Source organism: Pseudorca crassidens, chromosome 9, assembly GCF_039906515.1.
Source record: "Pseudorca crassidens isolate mPseCra1 chromosome 9, mPseCra1.hap1, whole genome shotgun sequence".
NCBI lineage: Eukaryota > Metazoa > Chordata > Mammalia > Artiodactyla > Delphinidae > Pseudorca > Pseudorca crassidens.
This window is the reverse complement of record NC_090304.1, coordinates 23,537,256-23,563,946: the sequence shown is the minus strand read 5'-3', so window position 1 is coordinate 23,563,946 and position 26,691 is coordinate 23,537,256. Positions and strand designations below refer to the sequence as shown.

The following is a 26,691-nucleotide window of genomic DNA, read 5'->3' as shown; positions in this document are numbered from 1 at the left end:
AAGCCTTGCTCAATGTTCCCCAAGCATCCCTGTGCAAACGGCCCCCTAAGAAGTTCTCACGCTACTCCTCGACATCTGGGGCGGCCACCCTATTTTTAAAGGTGCCAGGCACCCTGCATGCTGTGAAAACTCACGTCTAAGCCCCGAGAAACACTACCTCCAAGGGCATTAAAACAGAAGTCATGCAGAATCCTAGAACGTCAGTGCCAGCACGTAGTCGGCGACAGATGGCTGAAGCCTGAATAGATACAGAAGAGGGGGCATGGAGAAGTCAAGTGACTCATCAGACGTCGTAGAATTATTGGGAGAACTGGGACCTCAACTCAGATGCACTGACCACCGCTGAGGTCTTTCACCACCTGTGCTGCCTGATAAACTCTATGGACCCAACCGTACAGCAGCTGGGCCCGAGAGTAAGTAAGGCTGACCTGACCAGTTCTCCTAATTGGGAGAGAGGGAAGCATAGCATTCCCTGAGGCAAGGCGCTTGTGCAGGGAGAAGGGCAGCCCCAGCTGAATGGGAACGGGCAGTTCATTGGTCCCCTTGGTCTGGGCAACGCTGGCACAAAGAGAGAACGCAGGAAGGATCTGAAGGGAAGCTTCCATGAACAACAGAGTCACCCTCCTGGGGACAAAGTGGGGATCAGAGCCAACTGTAGGCCTATCCTGAGAAGGCTAAAGAAGCCAAAGTTCAAGTTCAAAGGAGTAACGGCCATGGGCCTGAATAAATGGTGCTTCCAGGATCAGGGGTGCGGCCAGCTGCTCCACCTTTGACAACTATTACTTCTTGTGTCAACAAGAGCCCCCCAAGGCTCACAGGGCTGAGTAACTAACCCCAGGACAGACAGCTAGTAGTTTACTGAAGCAGCATTCAAAATGAGTTATGTTCAGCTCCAAAATCTAGCTTCCAGAGAGCACGGCTCAGCGGCTGATTTGAAGGTTGGACGACAGGCCGGGTTCTCTGAGTTCTCAGTTCAAGCCTGTTTGGGTTGAAGAACCCCAGCTGGCTGCCAACTCCAGTCCCAGCCACCAGGGTCTCTCACCTTAAAACCTGCAAAAGCCTGCTCACTGACTCATCTCCTCTTCCTGGCTACCTGCGATCCCCAGGTAAGTAGCTACCTGGAGCTCTGTCTATATCCAGAGCTACCAGGTTGATTTTTTAAAAATAGAAAAACAGGGCTTCCCTGGTGGTGCAGTGGTTGAGAGTCCGCCTGCCGATGCAGGGGACACAGGTTCGTGCCCTGGTCCGGGAAGATCCCACATGCCACGGAGCGGCTGGGCCCGTGAGCCATGGCCGCTGAGCCTGCGCGTCCGGAGCCTGTGCTCCGCAACGGGAGAGGCCACAACAGTGAGAGGGCCACGTACCGCAAAAATAAATAAATAAATAAATAAAATAAAAATAGAAAAACAGTCATCTCCTTGCCTAAACTCTTAGAATAAGAACCAGAGTTTGACCCTGGCCTGCCAGGTCCGCCTGCACCCACTCCACTCCCCAAGCAGCAGCCTTGCTTCTCTTCTCACCAAATGCTTGCCAACCTCCATGAGCCTCTGCCCCTGCTTAGCGGGCTCTTCCCCCAGTTCTCCTCAGGCTGGATCACTCTTTTTTTTTTTTTTTAATAAATTTATTTATTTTATTTATTTATTTTTGGCTGCGTTTGGGTCTTCGTTGCTGCGCACCAGCTTTCTCTAGTTGCTGGAGAGCGGGGGCTGCTCTTCGTTGCAGTGCGCGGGTGTCTCGTTGCGGTGGCTTCTCTTGTTGCAGAGCACAGGCTCTAGGTGCACGGGCTTCGGTAGTTGCAGCACGTGGGCTCGGTAGTTGTGTCTCACGGGCTCTAGCGCGCAGGCTCAGTAGTTGTCACGCACGGGCTTAGTTGCTCCGCGGCATGTGGGATCTTCCCAGACCAGGGCTTGAGCCCGTGTCCCCTGCATTGACAGGTGGATTCTTAACCACTGCGCCTCCAGGGAAGCCCCGGGCTGGCTCATTCTGACCCCTTATCGTCTCAGCTCAGACGTCTCCCCCAGTTACTAGCCCATCAGCCTGCTCCAGCTCTCAGAGTGCACTTACCTTAATTTTCAAGTACCTTGTGCGTTTACCTGACATTTGTTCTGGTCTATCTCCCTGCAGTCCCTGAATGTAAGTCAGCTCCACTGAGCAGGGACCCCGCCTGGTTCATTCTCTGTGGCGTCCTGTGCACCCAAATATCGGCCAAAGGAGCAAACCCAGTTCAGTGAATTCCCCGGAAGAAAGGACCCCATGTGGTCACTCTCACTGGGCCTGATGAATGTGGTCAGGCCACACCTGACAGCCCGTTGCCACCTTGGAAATCTCACCTTGGTTCAGAGTCAGCCCGGAGCAGTGAACAGGAGGCCTCCCTGCTCTCAGAGACACAGGTCCTGCCACCTTGGGGGAGGAGCCTCTGCACTGGAGACAGCACGACTTTCTCTTTATGTCTCTGTGTCTAACTCTGGTCCTGAAACTCCGTCCACCCAAGAGAGGTTATTTGAAACCACTCCCAGCTGTACCCCAAGGGCACGGAAGGCACCACCCAGCACCCTTTCTCTCTGGTAATTCCATGTCACCGTCAAAGAGTTCCCTTTCCTCCAACCCTCTTCAAGGCCCTCCTAAGCCTGCCGACTGCACCTAGTTTAAGCTTCCTTTCCTCTGGGCTGCCAGGAGTCTGGCTTAAGGAAGCTGCACCCTCCCTCACCCTGCGGTCACATATTCCACATGATTATTTCTCTGAGTGTCCTAACCCAAAGGACCATGTCCTTGGGCTTATAGCTGGAGGACTAAGGGCTCACTCCTCAGATGAATTTTGTCAGTGGAGGGGTGGGTCCAGGGCAGGGCTGAGGCAGGGAATGGCGTGGTCCTCTATTCTAGTGTCCCCCAGTGCCCCTTGCCCTGGGGGACACTAGAGATTGCCCATCGACCAGACAGGTCAGGGAGCACAAGCATGGCTGACACCACAGAAATTCACCGCAGCCCAGAGCAACAGCTCTGAGCGCTGCCTGCTTCTCACTTCTGCCTCACTGACTCAGACGAAAGGGACTCCTTCTTGCATGCAGCGCGGGCGTGATGGGGCACAGAAGGGAGGCCCAAACCTGTCCCTCCCCGTCCTTCCGATGCTACCCCTACCCCCAGACTCCTACCAGCTCAGCCTCCAGCTGCTACAGCTCCAGAGCTCTCTTTCCAAAACGTTAAGAATAGACTTGGCACCCGGTTGCGTCTATCACCCCAAAGCAAGCAAACTCACCTTTCTAAGCAGGCTGGCTGAAGGGCAGGCACATTGCACAGAGAGGGTACCGGTAAGCACCCCTTCCCTAGCCTGTTTCCATTCACTCCCCACCCAACTTCCCCTGCCTGGAATGTTTCCTTTAATATAGCTCCTTGCTACAAGTGCCTCTGAAGTGGTATTGGAAATCAGAGACCATATTCCAGATTTATCCAGAGTCAACTGGGCTCAGCAGTGATGGGCAATGGCACTTTGGGGACAGCTGGGAATGCAGACTTTTCTTCTCTGCGACCTGTTTCCTCAATGTATTCTTCTGTGATTCCCTGGAAATGGTTGAAGGAGGTTCCTTGATTCTAGTTTACGTCCAACCAGAGTTAATGTGAACTGAGGTGTATTCGAACCTAAACTTAGGTCTAGACAACAGGCTGGTGAGGGGGGCCTGGGCAGCTAACTCAGTGGTTCCACTTGAGAGAGGCTGGGATGTGGGACCCGGGATATCTGGGACTCTTTGCTGCAGTGCTTGCAGCTGGACAGACAGCAGAATACAAAGAAACTATAAGGGACTAAAAATAACTGCGTGCGTGCGCAGTTGGGGCAAATTAAGAACAACCAGATACAAAAAGACCCAAAACCCAACTGCCACTTCTGAGGTGTCTGGAGCAAAAGCAAAAGCTGCACACAGCACCACCAAGGGGGTGGGCACGCCACCCAAGCCACCCCTCCCACCTAAGCCCTGGACCCATCCTCACCCTCACCCCATTTAAGGGACCAGCTTGCCGGCCCCGCCCCCCACCCCCAGGGAGGGAGCGGGGGAAGCTGTTACTTGTTTTCGCTGTACGGCAGCACAAGTCCAAAAAAGCCTTGCCTGAACTTCTCGTCTGGCCTCTTATCAATTTCTATTGATTAAAGAGTCCAAGAACCCTGGTCGGTAACACACCCAGCAGAATCAACTGGTTTTAAGAGTCGTGTGTTAAAAACTAGATATGCCTGTGTGCAGCTGGTAGGAACATATATATCGATACAAATTTTGTAAGGCTATTTTTGCAACATCCAGCAAATTCAAAATATCAACTCTTTGGCAGGACAGTTTTGCTTCTAGAATTTATCCTTTAGACATACTACACAACAATGAAAAACGAAAGAGAGAGATGACGCTAAAACACTGTTGAACGAAAAGGCAAGGTGTGACACAGTATGTACGATGCAGCACCACCAGAGCTGAATTTTTTTTAATTTTATGCACACGCGTATGTGACAAAGAAAATATACAGGAGGAAACATGAGTAGCTCTAGGGAAGCGACGTGGGGACTTGAATTTTTACTTTATGTGCATCTATAAACTTTCCAAAATCCTCATGTATTACTACCAGAATTTGACAAATACCCAGTCCCCGGGCCCACCCTGGAGATTCTGATTCTGTAGAGCACGTGCATTTTTAAATGGACCACATGTGGTTTTGTTATACTGCTAAGATCAAGAACCACTGAGTACTCTAGAGAGTTGTGGGCAAGGGTGATCAAAATGTCCCCTTGGACGACACAGAGACAAGAACCAAAGAGAAGAAAAAGAGATCAAAGAAAAAAAGGAGAAGAGGGACCCCAGAGCTAAATGTGATGAAGTGGACTGCAAAAGAAAGGGAAGGTTAAGAAAACAAAGACAACACGACTCCCATCCTAAACTCCTGCCCCAGATGACCCCATACAACCCCTAGGCAGAGTATAAATACGAAAAAAGTTACCCCCCAGAGCTGATTTGTTGAAACAGTCTCTAAGTTACCACCTCTGTAACTTAGGAGTTTGGGGAACAATGGATATCAGAACTCTAGGTTACCTGCTGAAAACAGGCTTGGACAAGGTTTTCAGGGAAGAGATTTCGAATAAGGTCCAGAAAGGCATCCAGGCTGGACACTTCATCGTTCTTCTGCCCAGGCCCCAGCTGCTTCTTGAGTTTGGGGTTCCCCGGGTGGATAGCCAAGACCAGGATGACCCCCAGCACTGCAGCAATGATGGTCGTGGACATGTAATATACCATAGCTCTCGTGCCTAAGCGGCCACTGGCTTTAGCATCCAGGCCTGACAACCCTGGATGGAAAAGAAATCCAGAATTATTAGTCCTATTATTTTCCTGTTACTAGCCCCTCTCTGCATACCTATAACCAACCCTCGGCTTCATATTACTCAAATGTATTAATGGTTAATTAAAGCTTCTTCACCTGAATATTTGGTCAATTCCACAGTTTACAATTCAATTTTCCAAGGATATTTTTGAGATTCTAGAGAACTGGGGAGAGTTGGAGAACATCTGGTTCAGGGTTTATAAACTGGTTGGTGACTACTTTTTGTCAGTCTGCAATAGTGAGTTAAAATTGAATACTCTCTTCAATTTTTGATTCTGAGATTATGTCCTTCCCATTTATTTGATATTAAGATATCCTTTCTTTATGAAGTGGTGGTCCTGGTACATGCTAGGTTTTTTTGTTGGTTTTAATGTCCTCGCTTAGGAAAATAAAAGATTGGTAGCCCTGTTTTCAAAACGTCTCTTGAATACATTACTGGTCATGAAATCAAAAGTCTGGAAAAGTGATTCTAGCACAGCCTTCTCATTCCCCTGAGGTGAAACTTGATGGACACCACATTTTCTGAGCTCAAGTAGGGATGTGAGAACAGGTGCACAAAACACCCAGCATGGGTGGGAGCTTCATCTATATTTCAGGAGCTTCTGTGATGGTTAGCGGAAATTCCAAGCAAGTCACAAAAACTCCAGCCTTCATTGGGTTTTTTTTCCAGTAGTTTCTTCAGTTTTTCTACTTCCTGGTTTCAGTTCCTGCTTTTACTAGACTGAGAGATGCAACCCTTTCTGGGGATCAGTCTTTTTTGCCGTGGGGGAGGAAGTTATCACTGATGTTAATAATTCTCTGAATGAAGCTGACCCACATGTGACACGTTTCGCCTTACAACCTGAAGTCTAATTCTGGCCAACGGAAGTGAGCTTTCCTTACCAGGTTGGCCAGTGTACAATCTGTTAAACAGGCATGGAGAACAAATTTTCTCTGGTTTAAAAAGGAGCATTTAAAGTAAAACATAGCTTCACTCAATCTGAGGCTGAATGATAAGATCCTCCTGACACTGAGTCCTAGCTTTCCCTCACTGGATTCACTGATCAACCAGCTATGAGACTGTAGCATCTGAATCTCTTGGAGTTACCAGAGCTTCACTACCTTCAGAAGGTGGATGGTCCAGAGGTACAGCTTTCTCAAGGTCACCCAGCCTGTTGGCACCCAGATATAAACCAAAGCCCAGTTCTTCATCCCTAACTCAGAGCTTAGTCTCTAAACTTCATCTATTTATACCTTGTTTGAATAATATTATTTGGTAAGGAGGAAACTATCAGTATAAGCCCAGGGAGGGGAAAAAAATTCTTTCAAATAAAACAACTCTTTCAGCCAAAGGACAAGTGAACATGACCTATACATTAAGGGTACCTTTCTTCTGAAAAACTCGAAGGGTTTCATATCTAGTATTTCATTTATTTTTAATACCCACTTCCCTCTACACCCAATTAAGTAGTAAAGAGAAAATTTCTTTTTCTATTTGTTACCTTTATTTGTCAGTTTCTGAACAAATACAATTTGGGAAATGAGAAAAGTATACATTAAAAATTAAAATCACTCGATATGATCACTTTTAACATGCGGCTATTTCCTTTTTATCTTTTATTGCTAGACAGACAGATGGACCAACCAATAGATGGCAAACTCTATTTTTAGGGATGCTTATCCCAATTTTAGAGACAGGAAAAACCAAGGCTCTGAAGTGAAATGACACAGATGATCACATTCACTGATTCAACCAAATTGAGAATCTATGGTCAATCCAAAAGCTGGAGTGGGAGTATGACCCGCTTTGGCCCGGTGCCACAGAGGTGGTCTTACCTGTGATTAAACTGGAGATGATTAGAGGCAGAATGAGCATTTTTAGCATCCTCATGAGTATATCCCCTGGGAAGGCTATTAACATAACCACATCAGGGTGGATAGGAGATGCCAAGCGAAGAAGCCCTCCACATACTGCCCCCAGGATGACACCTATAAGAAAGGGGGAAAAATATGAATTTAGCTTTTGCCCTCATCAGATGAATAGCTCTAGAGATGTAGTTCAATGACATTGACCTTCCTCATACTTCTCCATCATCAGATGATGACTAACACATAACAAAAATACCATTAGAAAAGTGAAGTTGATTTTGATGACTCGTGAGAAAATACTTTGTATCTCCAACTATTCTAAAAGGCAGCATTAGAAGAGTCAAGAAGAGCCTTCTCAAGGCTTTGTGGGAAATATAACCTGGCAACTTGACTCTGACTTCTTTGAGGATATCATCCACTTGCAGAGTCACAGATTGTCAGCAGAAATAATCCACAGTGCCAGATACTGTTTCTCTTCACAGCCTAGGCTGGCCACATTCCATGGTGTTTAATGTTTTTCTTCCCTTTTGAACTGAATACCAAATAAAAGGAACATTTAAGGGACCAAGCTGGGGTGTTTTCTTTATTCTTCTATTTTCTTTGACTTCTGATCATTTCCCCATGGCTTATCCTCAAGAAGTTTTGTCTTTGACTTCTATGTCCTTGTACATGATCTTGAGACTTGCTGATCTTAGGAGAGGTCAAGGGGGGTGTCTAAAAATATATAATTTGGGAGGAAACAATTTGGGCAGAGATGCTAGCAGGAGCCTTTCACTTTGCATACGCAGGGATTCCACCAGAAAACCTTGGATCTCTCCAAACTGGTGGCCAACATAAACTACCTTCTGGAGTAAGAGGGGGAGGGAGGTCCTAGATATGTGGCTATGGTGTTAATGCCAGATATGCAAAGGGAGTAACATGGCCAAAAGCCTTATCTTTTTTTCTTCCACAGGTGAAAAACACACTTCTTCAAAACCTATGATGAATGAAATTTGCTTCTGTGGAGGGTAACCCTTGGAAAACCCTACCACACCTGTGGTCTTCTTCTATTAAGTGAACTGAGCTGGGGGGCAAGTTCCCAGTCCTGACTCTAGTCCACCGACATCCAAGATGACTGACTTGAAGGAGAAGCCATGGACGATGTGTGTGTGTGTGTGTGTGTGTGTGTGTAGATGGCTCTTCATTGCTTCACTGTATAGTCTCATAAGAGTTGAAGAACAAGGAGGGGGAGTTGAGAAAGGAAAAGATGTGGTTGTCACTATAAGAAACCGCAATTTTCCCCATTTTCAATCAATCCTGGTCGAAAACCCAAGGCCAAGTCTGTAGCAACAGTCACACGAAAGGACAACCAGAGCTTGGGTGAGGCCAGAGGCAGGGGAGTAAGGCTTTTGAGGTGGAGCTGGAGTGGGTCAAGGCTTTGGGGCAAGCCTCTTCCACACGGACCTCGTTAGCCAAGGTGCTAACTGAATCTAAGTTAATGAGGTGCTTGAAGAAGGTCAGACCTTGGGAGCCCTGTTAGTGGGGTTTAGGGCAACTGTTGCCTTTTTCTGGACACAGGTACTTCTCTAAATGTGGTATACTGACCATCTGCTTTGGAATCACCTAGAAAGTTTGCTAAGATGCAGATTCCTAGGTCTCACTCCAAGTGGCCCAGAGTCTCTGTGAGTAGGGCCTGGGAACCTGCATGCTGACATACCCATGGGAAATGTACACGCATACTGAAATCTGAGAACCACAAGAATCCCAAGGGGGCAAACATGGCTAGGGCAGGTGGCAGGGAAGATGGCATCACTGAGGCAGCCGTGCCTGGGTAAAGGCAGAGTTAGGCAGAGCGTGTGGCTTGCTTTCCAGGGCGAGGGCTGGCTTCCAGAACCAGCTTCCACACTTAGCCAGGAGAGACCAGGGGAAGAGGGGAGGGTGGGGCAGGCCTGTCACCTACCGAACACGGTCAGCGTGAGCAGGAGATTCTTCCCCAGCTTGTCACACAAGCGCAGCCCCAGATGCCGGGGCTTCAGCTCCTCCGAGCTGAGGTGGCTGTCGTGCATCCGTACTTCCACCTGCTTGGGCATGTTGTTGGCACTAAAACAGAAGGGGAGGCAGTGCTTAGAGTCCACTGGGCATCTCTGCAGTTTGAGGGTCTCAGGTTGTAGGAGGCGAAACAACCTTCCCCAGGCACAGCTGGGAATCTGGAACCATGGGCAGAAAAGTAAAAACCAGGGCAATTCAGGGCACCCTGAATTCCAGTTTGCCTATAAGCAGGTTACTAGGACACACCGAACACCAACACGCCAAGTGCTTTTATCCCTGTTATCTTGGATCATCACAGAAAAAGGCATCACATAGGCAGTGGGAGGTTTTTCCAAGAGCTGCCCACCATGGTAACTCTCTGAGGCAAGTATCTCTGCCCTGTTTTACAGAAAGTAATTTGCCCAGGGTCACAGGCTAAAAGGAATGGATAGTCAAACTCCATATATGCCTGGCTTCAAAACCTGAGCTCTTTCATTCTTGTATCAACAGCAAGAAGATGGCTTTTGAATAATCCAAGGTCAGGAGCGTCCCAGCCTAAGTCACTGCTAAATTAAATGCCTCTGAGCTCAAGCCTTCCCCATTCTGGACACAGAAAAGTCATAAATGCTAGCAGTCCAGGTTTTTCCTCTCTTTTGGAAAAGATGGTTTATCTAGTAAAAAAAAAAATTCATTCCATTGTGGTTTTTAAAAGGTCACTTGCATTATCAGGACTCCTCTAAGCTGCCAATAGTCATGCTACCCCATGTCAAAGAAGTATGGCTTTAAGAAGCATGCGATCACCTTCACCCGTAGAGGCACCCCAGCCCTCTTCCAGAAAAACCCCATGTGAACCCAAGCTATGCTAAGACTCTGCCAATGGAGCCCTTGCCAGGATAATGAGTATACTGCATTTTTTTCCAGCTATGTCACTTCCCAGGCCAGTAAGATTTCAAATTTAAGCTTGGGGACCAACATAGGAGGCCAAGTTTTCACTTTGACGTCTTAGGACGCCTTTGTTAGCTGCCATTTACAACCACCGTCACGTGACAAACAAAACAAGTTCTTTAACACCTAGAAAGACAAGTCACAGTCTCCGAATAAATGACGATACCTTCCCAGATGGGCAGCTTCACCCAGATATTCTCACCACAGCCTGGGGAGATCTTCCTTTGGAACCAACAGAACTCTTTAGGTTAGTGGTCTGGAATCACTGGTTATAATGGAAATGGTGTGGGTTTTGGAAGCAGAGAGCCTGGGTTCAAATCATGACTCTATCACTTGCTAGCTGTGTTGTTTATAGAAAGAAGGGCTCAAGGCCTACCTTGTGGAAGTTAAACATGATAATGTATGTTGGGGGCCTGGCACGGCAGCCAACACAACTGGTTCCTTTCTCCAGGGAACATTCACGACAAGCGTGACATTTAAGTTCGGGGACCCACCCAGTTGCACCATCGTTCTTTCAAGACACCAAGCTTAGCTTCCAGAGTCTCAGAGTCAAGACCAGGGACCCAACACAAGACTTACTTTTTCATAACAGGCTGCCTAATATACTTGCTTCCAGAATAAAACGATACAAATGAACTTATTTACAACACAGAAACAGATTTAGAAAGCAAATTTATGATTACCAAAGGGAAAGGTCGGGGGGGATAAATTAGGAGTTTGGGATTAACATATACACACTACTATATATAAAATAGATAATCAACAAAGACCTACTGTATAGCACAGGGAACTCTTCTCAATAGTCCGTAATGACCTATATGGGAAAAGAATCTGAAAAAGAATGGATATATGTATATGTATAACTGAATCACTTTGCTGTGCACCTGAAACTAACACAACATTGTAAATCAACTCTACTTCAATAAAAAATAAAAATTATAAATAAATAAATAACAGAATATTTTAAAACTAGGAATAATGTGACATGGTCTGGTAGGACGCCCAGATGATAACATTAGTCAAAATATAAGCTTCTTGGGCTTCCCTTAATGGCCTAATATTCGACTCATCTGGTTAGTCTGGGGGCGATCTCTATCCGGCATACGTGTGTGTTAATGATCGCTCAGACAGTCTAAAGAAGAAAATAGGGCGTGAAGCTCACAGCAAGCAGACGGGGGCTTTCTGACCGGTGAGCAGTAAGTACCACTTCCTCCCGTCACCAAGTGAAACAGACAGAAAAGTTCTTTTTACAGCACAGCAGGGAAAATGATCAAAACCATCTTTTTAACACGGATAGACCATATTTCTATGCTTGCATTAGGATCTTTTTATATTTTTTAAACACTTCTCCAGCCAGTAATCTGAAGCTGTAAACCAGGAAGCTGCCAACGGAGAATGGGGGCCGTACGCGTTCAGAAGTGGTGAATGCGTTCGTTAGCCAGCCCTTGGCAAAAACTCTAGGAGCCCCTTGAGAGCGGAATCCCCTGCCTTCTGCTTCATTCGAAGCCCTCCTGCCACCGAAGTTAGAATCAGGCACGTGGTTGGTATTTCAGTGAGACTCACACGTATTTAAACCAGACATCCTGGCAGGATCCACGTGATGTGATGAAAGTGTCAAGCATCAAGGCAGCCGTGTCCAAGTGAAAACACACAAATATTAGGTTAACGTACACACCCGATCCAGCAGCGTGGCCGGATGCCTCCTGGCCACACTTCTTAGTTGCACAAAATCACTGTATGTTTAATGATTTGTCTTTTAAGCCATGACAAAATCTCCCTGAAGCCCTGAATTAAAACTGCCTCATCAAAGTGGCAGCATCAAAATGTCATGAACCCACAAGTACTGAGAGAATGCCTGTCACTTGCCCTCTTGAAGTTAAACATGTGCTCCAGGCTCAGAGGCGCTCCTAACCTCTGCACATAGAAAATCATTATTAAAGTACATCAGAGCCTTGGCTGGCCTCTGGGGATGCAGGGAGTCCCCGGAGAACTCTTTGTAAAGATCCTAGACCAGTCTAAGTGATCCCTGCATCCCCCAGAACACAAGGAGAGCTTGAAATGGAGACTATTATAGAACATAACATTAAATAATATTGTATAGCATAATACAGAGCTGCTTCTAAGCCTTATATATCTTCAGAAGAACAGATATAGTTTTGGTTTTGCTTTATTTTATATTCACCATTTCCAATGCTCTTTATTTCTTCCTATAATTCTGGGGTTTTTTCTTCCAGTTTTATTGAGATATAATTGACACACAGCACTGTATAAGTTTAAGGTAAGCAGCATGATAATTTTTATTGGACATCTTTATTGGAGTATAATTGCTTTACAGTGGTGTGTTAGTTTCTGCTGTACGACAAAGTGAATCAGCTATACGTGTACATATATCCCCATATCTCCTCCCTCTTGTGTCTCCCTCCCACCCTCCCTATGCCACCCCTCTAGGTGGTCATTAGTGGGAAGCAGCCGCATAGCACAGGGAGATCAGCATAATAATTTGATTTACATACAACATGAAGTGATTATCACGGTAAGTTTAGAAAACATCCGTCATCTAATATATGTACAAAATTAAAGAAATAGAAAACAATTTTTTCCTTGTGATGAGAACTCTTAGGATTGACTCTTTTAACAACTTTCTTTACATCCCTAGAACAGATATAGTTTTTCAAATGAGATCACACACGTCCACAGCTACGTGAATGCTGGTTACTGAATGCACATAGTAACAGCAGTGATAACAAGGATAACTGGTGTTTACTGAGGACTCTGTGTGTCCAACACTATAGTCAGTGATGAGTAAGGTGTAATCCTCGCGCTTAAGGAGCTCTTAAGGGGAAACACAAAGCACGTTGTGTGGTACTTGTCTGCTTTACATATGGGCCATGATAAGGCCCTGTACAGGATGCTATGGGACACGGTAAGAATGGTGCCTAACCTAACTTTGGGGAAGAAGCCTGTTCAAGAAAGGCCCCCAGGAGGGGCTGATACCAGAGCTGGATCTTAAAGGATGGATTTAATTTAAATGTCTACATCCTCTACCAATATTTGAACCCTAAGAGCACCTTTAACACCTGGTCCCAAGCACTTGATAAGTGTTTGCTCAAAGAAATTAAGAATTGGAGAGCAGCTATAGAGGGCACTGTGCTTTCTCCTGGGAACCAGGCCCTTCTACAGTAGACTGGCAGCATACCACCTAGCACCCCTCATACCATTCTGCATCTGTTCCACAAATTCCCATTGGCCATATATTACAGGCCCCATGCTATTCTAGGTGATAAAATATCACAATAGACAAAGCCCTTGCTCTCACGGGCTGTACATTTTAGTGGGATAACAAATAAACGAATAAATATATTTCAAGTGGAGATAATGTACTAGGAAGTGGGTGACAGGTGGGAAGAAAGCAGAGTTATTTTGCATCCAGTGGTCAGAGAAGGAGGGCTTCGTGATAAGGGGACATTTGAACAGAAACCTGGAGGAATAAGGGGTCTCCTAAATTACCTAGGCAGTTTGTCCAGAGCTTAGCAAATAAATGGCATACACACAATTTGGAAATCTGTTGGTCCAAACCGGAGACCGAAGCTCCCACCAGATGCCAATCTTGGTGTCCACGCATTGGTTTTTAGCACAGGCTCTGATTCAAATAAGAGTCAAGGCAGTAATGCTGCATCCCATTACCATCATGAATATGGTGGAGGTTCAGTGACTGTCCCAGTTCCAAGCAAAAGAAATGGATATCAGAGAAAGGTGAGTTGGACACAGGAGGAGGCCCGAGGTCACGACAGCCTGCAGATTTACTTCTTTGGCAATGAACAGAAAGGGCAAGGCCTGATCGGGTAGGTCCACTGTATAAAGACAATAGGTTATTTCGAATGTGCACACTTATTCCCTCATGAATGTTCCCTCCCTACAACTTGTGGCCATGCAGACGGAACCAAGAAATAAGGATTTTGAAAGCCCAGGCATGGCTTGGTTATACCAAATCCATCAAGCCTGATGCTCTCCCCACACTGTTCACCACCTCTATTTCTACCCGGGTGCCTTCCGGATGGAAGATTTAGCAATATAATTCTTTAATACAGTATAAGCCAATTAGTCCACATCTCTCTCCATTGCCCAGCAAAGTAAGGCCATGCGATGGGAGAGCTGTTTGTATAATTTAAACTTGAACCATGAGCCTATAATTGCCTTCAGCCTTAGCTTCTCCACTAAACTGTTTAAACAGCTGTTAATTTTGCAGTCACTGCCCCGTCTTTCTCACACAAATCCATGTGAGTCCTGTTTCAAAGTCAAGCTCAGCTTATCATGCAAAACATCCTCTGTGACTCCAAAGGGAACGTGTAACGGGGCTGGTGCTAAATTTTAAACAGTTCTCAGGACCTGCTTTGCATTTGCATTTGCTTTCCCTTGCTCTGCCAAGAGCCTCTAGTAACAGGCTCATTAGATGTGGTGCTGGATTCGGATTTCCTGCCTGAAACACTTCTGTGTCAACTTAACTGGCACCAAATTATGTTTCCTCCTTCGCTGGTTCAATGAGGTGACAACAGAATGTTCCCCAAGGAAGCTAAAAGCAACCGGTGTGTTTTTGCCTGGAGGATGTGAGGTCTGCAATGGGCATCACCCATCTGACCCTCTGCTACTCAACTCTAAAGACCTCAGAGGCACAGAAGAGACAATGTCCAGAAATGGCCCTAAGGGGCGGACACTAGGTCAGACCCTCAAGAGCAAAAATAGTGTTTGTTGATGGGGCCTTCCCCCAAGGTGGTCAAGGTATTTGAAAAAGAATGCCGGAAATACCAGTGCTGTCAGCTCCAAGCACCACAAAACGGTGATTACAGTTGTGACTGTCCCATATCTGGGAATCCCCTGGTTCCCTAAAGAATGTCACACCCACAGGAAAAGGGACTGGAACTCTAAAACAGCTGGGAATTTCCAACAACCAGTCTCTTCACCCGGCACTACGAAATGATAAAAACACACTCTTAATATGAAATACCAATGGGGTTTAGGTATCAGTTTGGGCAGATTTTTATATTTGAGGTCCCAGGCTCTTAATCTGTAAAATAAGAGGGCTGGATTAGAAATTCTTTAACGTTCTAAAATTCTGTGATTCTCTAATTCTCCTGGGGTGGGAGGTGGTAATCAATAGCCTTCAGTTCCAGAGATGCAGCCTCCTTTCTATTCTATCCAGCACTGAATGAGCTTAGAGATCATGGGTGACTTAGAGATAAGAGACAAACCAATAATAACAGTGACAACCATTTCTTTATGTCTTTAGCTCCGTTTTTACCTTTCCTATCTCTGCTACATAAACATGTTTTTCTAGTGCTACTAAAGCTGAGTTTGGGGTCAAATTCAGTATACAATTCAGACACAGGCATCATCTTAATCCCCCATCCACGCTTGACCAATTCTCAGTCTAGACTTCTAAGGTGGGCAGGTCAATGCCGTGGGAATATAGTCAAACAGGTGAACTGGCATTGGGACCAGCCAATAGCCAAATCCACCACTGAATCACTGAGAGTCCACCTATCTCATTCATAGTCAACTCCCGTGGAACTGGACAGGATGCACTCACAGGAACATTCAAGATGAAAAATTGAGGGAAAGGAATCCTTTCTCCATATCACTTCCCAGGCCAAGGGGCTCAAACTGGCTAATGACATGAATCGCAAATAGAGAGTCAGGTGGGACTTTGGATGTTCTCACACAAGAAGTAGTAGGAGAGAAGGAAGAAGTAATGGGAGACAAAACCATGAGGGAGTAAGTAAAATCGCACTCACTCTGCCAAGAGCCGTAAGTCAAAACACTGGCTCTGATTAGCAGCTGAGAGAAGGCACCTCAGTGGAATGAAATTACATAATAACGTGGTCATCGGATTCTTGGTTAAAATCTACCTTTTCCAGCTGTGGCTGGGACAAGGCATTCATTTAATCTCTTGGACAATAACATTCAACTCACTGGGTCATTACAGAGCCTTCAATAAGATAATACTTATGAAAGCACCAACAGCATCTAACATATGATTGATATTCAATTTTAGTTTGCTTTCTTTGTCTTAAATGCCCAAAATGGTGCAAAATGACCATTCAGATAGCTTAGCTACTGTTGAGTTTTAATAAGTCACTTTAGCAACAAATGGTATTTGTGCTCTTTACAAAAAGAAAGTTCTAGAAGGGGGTCCAAGTGGGTGGGAGCCTGGGAAGTTCCCACTGCTGTAGGCTTCCACACTGTGGAATGGCCTAGACTACCTCTCAAAGAGCATCAGGAATACAGTCTCAAGTATAAAACCTTTGGACTTCTGTGAAGTCCTCCCCAGGGTGGAGACTTAAGTTGGCCTTGACCCAGTGGAATTGCCCATTTCCAGAAAGGCTCACCACCCAAAACAGAAATAAGACACCAAGGCACAGTAAACCTCCAGGCCCAAGAGACAGAGTGGGATGGGGGTGTTTGATCTTCCCAAATTGGGAACCCTTTCGAAAAGTAAAGATTGAGCCATGGCCTAGGAGCACACTGGCCAGCCCAGTCCCCAGAGGCATGTCGATTCTGAAGTAACCGCCACCCCCTCTGGTTCACGGAACAACATGAAAATACATTTGAAAACTTCACATAACTTCAATCAACTGGAGGAGATTCATGGGGCATGCACTCTGGGTTTGAGCCACACGGAACTTGGCCCCAATCAGTTTGCCTTGAGGCAAACCGTCTCTTCCAGCTAAGATGTCCTCCCCACCCTACTCTCCAACCCAGCCTTCATAGACTAATTTCTATTTCTTCTTCAAAACTCAATTCAAGTGTGACTTCCCTCGGGAAGTCTTTGTTGACTCCCAAATTTGCTTTTTGGACGCTCCTTCTGCAGCTTACCCGAGCTTACCTGTGCTTACCTCTCTCAAGGTATTTATCACAATTTACTTGTCTGTTTCCCCACTAGAATATAAACTCTTCTTTTTTTTTTAAGAATAATAGTTCTATTATTTGATTAGTGAATTTCTTTCTTGTTTTTCCTTTTTTTTTTTTTTTAAAGAAGATGTTGGGGGTAGGAGTTTATTAATTAATTTATTTATTTTTGCTGTGTTGGGTCTTCATTTCTGTGAGAGGGCTTTCTCTAGTTGCGGCGAGCGGGGGCCACTCTTCATCGCGGTGCACGGGCCTCTCACTTATCGCGGCCTCTCGTTGCGGAACACAGGCTCCAGACACGTAGGCTCAGTAGTTGTGGCTCACGGGCCTAGTTGCTCCGTGGCATGTGGAGTCCTCCCAGACCAGGGCTCGAACCCATGTCCCCTGCATTAGCAGGCAGATTCTCAACCACTGCTCCACCAAGGAAGCCCTAGAATATAAACTTTTTGAAGGCAAGATCTTGACTTACTTGACTCTGTCTTCCCCCCACTCAGCATGGTTTCTGGTATATAGTAGATGCTCAATTATTGTATGTTTAAATACATAAATGAATGAATGAATGAATGAAAAACATGTTCTAGTCACAGGTTCTGTGTGACACAGTTCTAGAGGGTAGTATTCTCAAAGACTAGGAAATCTGAGAAGAAGAGAGAAGAGAGCAAAAGCACAAACACCTGCATTAGAAAAACCAGTGGGTGGCAGGAAGGGGTGGGTCAGCACCACCCAGGGCTGGCCCTTCCCTGCTGCTGGTTTTGATCCAGCTGCCCTGCCCAAACGTGGTGGCTCCAGGGATTCCAGCATTCTTGGGGGAGGGTGGAGCCATGAACCAATCTGGGCTCAGCTAACATGACCTTCAGGGGAAACTGATGAGGACAAAGGAAGACGCCTTAGGACTCAGTTGACAAGATCAACATCCCTAAATTTGGATTCTCCAAAATGTGATCTTTCAACCAAAGAGTCTGGGCATTTATTCCCTTCCCAATGGGATTCTGATTTTAAGGTGCTCCCTTGATTAACAGAGCTCTGGATTTGGCCCTGAGGCCTGAGAATTTCTTTCTCTAGCCCCAGAAGCTTCCCAGACTGAGCCTTCCCAATCAGTCCCCCAGACAGGGGAGTGGCTGGAATGTTGACTAAGTGGCTTAATTAGCTGCAGGGCCTTCAGGCACCAGCAGAAACTGGGTGAGGCGTCCAGTAGCTGAGACTTTCTGGGCGTTTTGGTCACACCCTACAATTGCTTTTCTTCAGCGCAGTCCTCTCTCTCTTTGTGAGCAGAGCAGTCTGTCTGTGGGCCTTTTCTCACCTTTTAGACCAAGCAGACAAGCAGGAAACACAGTGTCAGTTCCAAGCAAGAAGGCAAGTCACCACCGTGACCATGCCAATGGTCGGTTCTCCCAGGGCTGGCGTTCAAAAGGCCACACCGTGGGGTGAGGCTTCAGGGCTTCTTTAAGGTTTCTCTATTGCTCTTCAAAGTCACCCGCTTCTGGCTCCCAGAGGCCTTGAAATTCCTTCTCGAGAGACCTGTTCCTTTGTATCCACGCAGGAGGCCAGATTAAAGCCAGAAATCCAGGGAAAAGCATTCACTGACACCCCAGTGAGAAGGAGCTTCTCAGATCTATCCTGAAGAACAAGACTTGCTGGGGAAAACTTCTCGACACAGGTCCTGACCAGAACCACACCCAGAAGCCAAATAAAAAGAGGGGAGAGGGCTTCCCTGGTGGCGCAGTGGTTGAGAGTCCGCCTGCCGATGCAGGGGACACGGGTTCGTGTCCCAGTATAGGAAGATCCCACATGCCGCGGAGCGGCTGGGCCCGTGAGCCACGGCCACTGAGCCTGCACATCCGGAGCCTGTGCTCCGCAACGGGAGAGGCCACAACAGTGAGAGGCCCCTGTACCGCAAAAAAAATAAAAAATAAAAAATAAAATAAATAAATAAAATAAGATAAAAGAGGAACACAAAGGGACGAGCCTTCAGGGAATCTTCTTTTGGAAGATAAACTGTGTGTGAGAGTTCTTTGCAGTTATGGGCATGGAAAAGCAGAGGCAAAGACCAGGAATTTCTTTTTTTGGCCTGTGAGACCACTCTCTTGTAACCTGGGCTACCCAGAAGCCCCACTGCTTTTGTCTCACCTGAAGGAGACCTTTACCTGTTCCCCAAATATAAGGTGTTTTCTGGATCAAATTAGTACCTGTTCTTTTGTTGGCAAATCCACCGCCATTGGAATCAGCCATTTGGGGTCCAAGCTAGAAATATAATATATATTTACTTCTAACACCATAATTTATTTAGTTTACTTGTTTATTTTTAAAGTCTTTATTCAAGTCTAAGGTGCACACAAAAAAGCACATAGATCTTAAGTAACTAGCTTGATTAATTTTCAGAAATTGAACACACATGTGAACATAGCCGCCAAATTAAAAAAGAAAGGAGAAAGAAAATTGCTAGGCTCAAGAAACCCTGTTGAGGCCACAGAGTTTTGAACTCAGTGACTTCAGAACTGCCTGGGGCAGTAGTAAAGTTCACATCCAGTGTCCTGACCTCCCCTCTTTTTTTTTTTTTTTTTTTGCAGTACGCGGGCCTCTCACTGTTGTGGCCTCTCCCGTTGCGGAGCACAGGCTCCGGACGCGCAGGCTCAGCGGCCATGGCTCACGGGCCCAGCCGCTCCACGGCACGTGGGATCTTCCCGGACCAGGGCACGAACCCATGTCCCCTGCATCGGCAGGCGGACTCTCAACCACTGCGCCACCAGGGAAATCCTATTTTATTTTTTTAACATCTTTATTGAAGTATAATTGCTTTACAATGGTGTGTTAGTTTCTGCTGTATAACAAAATGAATCAGCTATACATATACATATATCCCCATATCTCCTCCCTCTTGCATCTCCCTCCCACCCCTCTAGGTGGTCACAAAGCACCGAGCTGATCTCCCTGTGCTATGCGGCTGCTTCCTACCAGCTATCTGTTTTACATTTGGTAGTGTATATATGTCCATGCCACTCTCTCACTTCATCCCAGCTTACCCTTCCCCCTCCCCGTGTCCTCAAGTCCATTCTCTACATCTGTGTCTTTATTCCTGTCCTGCCCCTAGGTTCTTCAGAACCATTTTTTTTTAGATTCCATATATATGTGTTAGCATACAGTATTTGTTTTTCTCTTTCTGACTTACTTCACTCTGTGTTCATCTTTTAAATTATAAATAATAACCAACATTTCATCTGTTGACCTTTAAACAGATAAGTTAATAATAACTTAAAATATGCATAGTTCACAAAATATTTTCACACCCATTGACTTATTTCCTCATGACACCACTGAGAGGAAAAGAATTAGTCCGTCTTAGAAATGGAGATTCTGAAACTAACACACCATTGTAAAGCAATTATACTCCAATAAAGATGTTAAAAAAAAAAAAAGAAATGGAGACTCTGAAGCTCGCCCAAGTTCAGAAGCAGCAGAACTGGAATTTGAACCAGGTGGTCAAGCAGCCAGAATTAAACCTGTGCTGCGCTCTGCCTTTGAGTCCAGGGTCCTTTGGCTACATCCTCTCTAGGGATGTTTGCAGAGTGACGGACACAACAAAACTTCCGTCTCTGCCCAGGCACTAGCAACTTATGGGACATGTGATCCTAGCTCCTGGAGAAGGACAACAGAGGAGTGCGCCCCTAGGGGAAGGAAAAGGCATTGTGAGCTCTGGAAAGCCATCACCTTGTTGCCCGTCTTGGACAATCCATGCTCCTGGACGCCCACGCCCCGCTGCGGCCTCAGGTGTACCAGAGCGGACTGGCATCCACTGAAGTGGCTCCTCCCCTCAGGCAACCACAGCGTGCAGGAAGCACAGGCTGGTGTGAGATGCCTCCAGGGGTCACTCCAGCTCCCCCACTTCTTCACCAGGAAGGACTCTTCACTTCAGAGGCACTCACATGCCTGGTAACTTGTAATAATAAGGATAAAAATGATGATGATGACGATAATGATAGCAAGTAATGTTCATGCAAAGCTTACTTTGTACCAGGCAGTTAGACATGCTCTTTCTAAACGTTTTACGTGTATGAACTCATTTAATACCCACGAGAATCTCAGGAGGTAAATATATTATTAGCAACCTTTACTGAAGGGGAAAATGAGGCACAGGTTGGTTAAAAGATTTGCCCAATGTCACAGTTAGTGGGTAGCAGAGTCTGGATTTGAACCCAGGCAGTCTTGAACTTGGAAGAACAGGTCAGCCCACTCTCCGTCTCCAGAACTAGAAAAATTGCTCTTTATATTAGATAACTTTGTGCTAACCACAAACATCGACACTGATCCTTTGATCAAGAGAATGATTTTGGTTTGGGGGAGAAAAGTCCAGAGAGAAGGCTAATGCCTAGTCCAAACCAAAGCCTGATGCAAGAACTACGTGGAATTCTAGAATTTCAGAACCAGGGAAGCTTTCAGTCTTCCCTCAATCTCAACCTCAGACAAATTATCTGGTTTGTCCTGATTACCTGGTCTGGAGCCCCAAATCTGTCTCTGGATTGCTTTTGATCTCCAAAATACAAAAAGCTACACCCGGATGCTTAGAGCAGCTCTATTCATAATTGCCAAAACTTGGGAGCAACCATGATGCCCTTCATTATGTGAATGGATAAATAAACTGTGGTATATTCAGATAATACAGTATTATTCAGTGCTAATAGAAAAGAAATGAACTATCAAGCCATGAAAGACACGGAGGAAACTTAAATGCATATAACTCAGTGAAAGAAGCCAGTGTGAAAAGGCTACTTGCTGTATGATTCCAACTATATGACATTCTGGAAAAGGCAAACTAGGCAAGCAGTAAAAAGATCAGTGTTGGCCAGGAGTAGGGATGAAAACACAGAGCATAGAGGAGTTTTGGAGGCAGTAAAACCGGTATCTATATGATACTATAATGGCAGATACATGTCATTGTACATTTCTCTAAACCCGTAGAATGTACACCACCAAGAGTGACCCCTAATATAAACTGTGGACTTTGGATGACAATGACGGGTCAGTGTAGGTCTGTCAATTGTAACAAACGTACCACTGCGGTGGTGGGGTATTGTTAGTGAGGGAAGATGTCCACATGTGGGAAAAGGGGGTCAATGGGAACTCTCTGTACCAGCTGCTCTATTTTGCTGTGAATCTAAAACTGTAAAGTTTCTAAAAACTTTAACTTTTAAACTTTCTATAAATTTTCTTTAAAAATTAAGTCTATTTAAAAACCGGGTCTTCCCTGGTGGTGCAGTGGTTGAGAATCTGCCTGCCAATGCAGGGGACATGGGCTCGAGCCCTGCTCTGGGAAGATCCCACGTGCCACGGAGCAACTAGGCCCGTGAGCCACAACTACTGAGCTTGCACGTCTGGAGCCTGTGCTCCGCAATAAGAGAGGCCGCGATAGTGAGAGGCCCGTGCACCGCGATGAAGAGTGGCCCCCGCCTGCCGCAACTAGAGAAAGCCCTCACACAGAAACAAAGACCGAACACAGCCAAAAATAAATATAAATAAATTAATTTTTAAAAACCCCGCAGATCTCTAAGCCCCATCCCTCAATATCCCAATTCAGCACATCAGGTGGGTCCTAGACCTCCCGACTTTTTAGAAAGCACCCAGCTGACTTTGGTGTCGTCAGTCCATGCGCTGATGTCTAGTCAACACCCAAACAGGTGCAGTGAAGGAGAGCTTTTGACGTCACACGTCTCATCATCTCACCATGGGACAGCTTTGACTATTACAAAGCTCTTCCTCTACCATGAGCCTAAATCTGTTTCCCTGTAGCTTCCACCCACTGGTTATTTTTCTACCCTGTGGAACCAGTTAATAATAATAGTAGTTAGCACCAGGCAATGTACTAGACACTTCACATGCACTATCTCACTGACGACTCGAAACACTTTCACGAGGTTGATACTATTATTATTCCTTCTTTATAGATGAAAAACTGGAGATCAGAGAGGTGAGGTCATTTGCCCAAAGCCAGGCAGCTGGTGAGTGGCTGAGATGGGATGTGAACCCAGCTCTACCTGTGCAAGGTGCATGCTCTTAATCACAACACGCTTGTAATACGTGAAGCCTAATTCCTCCTCCACCCACCAGCTTTCCAGGCACATGAAGGAAGCTCTCCTCTCTGCCCAGATTTTTCTCTTCCTCAAATTCCTCACCAACCTGGTTGCAGCACCTCAAACCATTTACATCCCATTACAATGTTCCTCCTAGACCAGACACAGCCCTCCAGGTGGGGTCTGGCCATGTCCCTGCCCCCCTGAGCCAGTCAGGAAGGCTTTCTAAAATCTACCAGAGCTGAGGCTTCAGTCCTGCATTTGAAGAATGAAGGCCAGTAGGTAACTTCACACTTGAGAAGGAAGTTACTAAGAGTACTGGTAATAAATAAGGACCATTGATTGACTTTTTATTGTGTACCAGCATAATAATACGGATACAGAATAATGCCCACTCCCCCAAAATGCCCATGTCCTAATCCCCAGAACCTGTGACTATGTCAGTTACACGGCCAAAGGGAATTAAGGTTGCTAATTAACTGAACTTGAGATGGAGAGTTTATTCTGGATTATTCAAGTGGGACCAATATAATCACCAGGATTCTTAAAAGTAGAAGAAGGCAGGTGAGAGAGAGAGAGCTAGAGAAATGGCAACATGAGAAAGACCCAGTCCAACATTGCTGGCTTTGAAGATGGAGGAAGGGGCCATGCGCCAAGGAATGCGTGGACAGCTTCTGGAAGCTGGAAAAAGCAAAGAAACAAACTCTTCTTTAGAGCCTTCAGAAATGGACACAGACCTGCTGACACCTTGATTTTAGCCCAGTGAGACCCATTTTCGTTTCTGATCTGCAGAATTATAAGAAAACAGATAAATCTGTGCTGCTTTAAGACACTCAATTTGTCTCAATTTGTTACAGCAACAATAGAAAGCTAGTGTACTACCAGATCCCAGGCTAAGTATCTTATTTGATGTTTATCATAAGCCTAAGAGGCCAGGCGGCAGATACTGAGAGTTTCTATCAATATCCACTCCTCTCCTTCTAGAGTTCTGTCCAGAGAGGCAGTATGCTCGAATACTTGCTTCTCAGCCTCCCTTACTGAGATGCAGGCAGAATTCTTCGACGCCACCCTTCCTTCCCTCTTCCAGCTTTGAGGGAAGCTCTAGATAAACACAGGCTAAAGCAACATCTTTGCTTAACCACTAATCTGTTTCAAAGGTTGGTCAACATCATGCTTCTAAATGGCTCCCATCACCTGTAAAAATTCATGAACGGAAACCCCGCTACAATGGAGTCAGAGGACCAGAAGGGAGAGCTCTCATGCACAGACCAACAGGAAGAGACATACTTTGCATCCCCAGCAGGGAGAGACCCTACTTTACTACCCTGAGCAGGAAGAAGAAAAATTTCCGCTTGTCTGGCAACAGTTCAGCCAGTGAGAGACTGTCACAACTCAGCCAATGAAAAGCCCCTAGACTTTGGACCCCCAGTTTCCTCCAGTGGACTTTTTTGTTTATAACAGCCCCTCCCAACTTCCCCTTCTCCTCCATAAAAGAGTCGCCTCTCCTTTGCTTTACCAGATTTGCACATGTTTCACCATAGTTGCATGTTCCAAATTGCAATTCTTCTCTGCTCCCGGTTAAGCCTCTTTTGCTGGTAAAAGTAACCGGCTGTTTTATTGCTTTAGTTTAACAATGAAGCCCAAGGAAGCATCTCAGGGCCTCCTAGATGACTTGTGTTTTTTCTTTCTTTGGTTCCTTCTAATACGCTGCTAAATATGTGGCTATCGATCTGTCAACTGTTCAGTCCCTGCTGATTCCACCAGATTGACTGCCCAATCTCCTCTTAACTAGTGTTATATGTTTATTTCACAAGTGATAAACTGAGTCATTCAATCACCACAGAATGGTAAACCTCTCACCAGGAAAGTTCCTTCTTAAGAGAAGAATGTGCATTTCTCAAACTGGTAGCTGATTGAGACAGATTGATTCACGGTGCTCTATGTAAACGTGGCCCAGCGCACAAGTGGACTACATCCTTTTTCATGATCCATTTCCCCCTTTTTAAGAGCCAGTCGCAGTTCATGGCGTTCTAGAACTGTATTACTTCTTACATTAGAACCTGAAATCTTAATTGACTCTGATGTCATTTCTTTGAGTAATCCTATCTTGAGCCCCCAACCTACTTTTCATGCCTGTAATATCCTGCACTTCACATTTCATCACATTCAGATTGTCTCCTTGATGTCTGCATGTCTTCCCCACTAGACTTTAAACTCTGCAAGGGAAGGGCCTGTATCTACCCCTGGACCCAATACTCATTAGGTGCTCATTAAGACTTTGTTAAGGTACAGGTACAAGGGGGACCCAAGTCTGTAGGATCTAGGAGGTAACTTTGGTAAGTGGCAGAAGCCTTCCCAACTCAGGCACTGAACAAGAGCCTCCTCCTGTGGATACAGATTTGGAAAGGAGCCTAGAGAAAGCACAAGGAAAGGATGTAAAAAACTCCTTAGTCTTGAAGTTGACCAGAAGCTCAAACTAATGTCTGATGACCTTGCCAAAAGCAACCAGGGCTTCTAATTAACATAGGTGATCATACCTTGAATTTTTATGCATTCCTGAAGTCATTCCAGCAGCAACTCTCCCTGCCATCCCTGGAAGTGGTCTGGTATGCTGGCCACTAGACCACCAACACCACTTCACTCCACAGTAACTGAGGTGAAAGTCCTTCATCCCAGGTGCTTGGGAAGAAAGGCTCAATCTTGTCCAACCTGTAAAATCTTTCATTTATTTGAGTGTGGTTTCTTTCTGTGTCAAGGCCTTATCTGGTTGGCTCTTAAATCATGACATCAAAACAAGGATCATGTCTTGTCATTCCTTGTATCCACCATATAACGGCATGTACAATGCCAGACACCCAAGGTGTTCAGTGAAAACCAGTCGATCGGATTAAGTGCTAGGATAAAACATGGTCATAGCGAGGCAGGAGATAGATGGGCTTCAGGCTAGGCATTTACAACTGGCCTCCTGTTCACATTTCTTGGGGCAGGAAAGAGATGGGCTCTAGGCGGGACATTTGCAACTAGTCTCCTGTTTACATTTCCTGAGGCAGAAGGCAAGTGGGCTCCAGGCTAGATATTTACAACCAGCCTCCTGTCTGCACTTCCAGATCGAAATAACAACAAGAACAGAGTAAATAGCTGGACTTTGCCCCCTGTGGACACTTTAATATAACAGTTATGGCAGGGACAGGGAGGGGCTAGGCCCTGTCTGAGTAAAAGATCAAGAGGTCACATATTTCCCATCCTTGGGTCAAGGGAGACACCGCACATGCGCAGAAAGTTTCCTTGGGGGTCAAAAGGGAGGGGGTGCCACCCCATAATAGGTGATGCCAAGGCCCCCATAGGCCTCTGGGCTGGAATCCATCTTGGAAAAGGGTTGTGCACACATGCTGAGGAGGGCCCTAGGACGGGTCAGGTGTGGAAAAAGAAACCAGGTAATTGGCCAAAGGTAAACAAAGACCTGGAAGAACTGCGGATATAACTGACTTAACCGCCTCTTTACCGCACTCCTCCTTATTAGGGGGGACGCCCACACCCTTTCTCTCCTGGTATGTATCTCTCTGCTTGCCTTCTGCCT

General features: G+C 45.8%; 1 protein-coding gene across 6 annotated transcripts in view; it reads right to left on the bottom strand.

Annotated features, from left to right (window-relative positions):
• SLC1A2 (solute carrier family 1 member 2) overlaps positions 1 to 26,691 on the bottom strand; it is a 148,921-nt gene that overhangs the window by 49,649 nt on the left and 72,581 nt on the right. For 5 of the 6 annotated variants that reach the window (XM_067749441.1, XM_067749440.1, XM_067749442.1 and 2 more), the window contains exons 2-4: positions 9,137 to 9,276; positions 7,165 to 7,317; positions 5,064 to 5,314 (exon numbers count right to left, since the gene is read on the bottom strand). In XM_067749441.1, the coding sequence (XP_067605542.1) occupies positions 5,064 to 5,314; positions 7,165 to 7,317; positions 9,137 to 9,276 (544 nt within the window). Of the gene's footprint in view, positions 1 to 5,063; positions 5,315 to 7,164; positions 7,318 to 9,136; positions 9,277 to 10,923; positions 10,944 to 26,691 lie in introns of those variants that run through there. The other variant, XM_067749447.1, reaches the window with a different exon arrangement.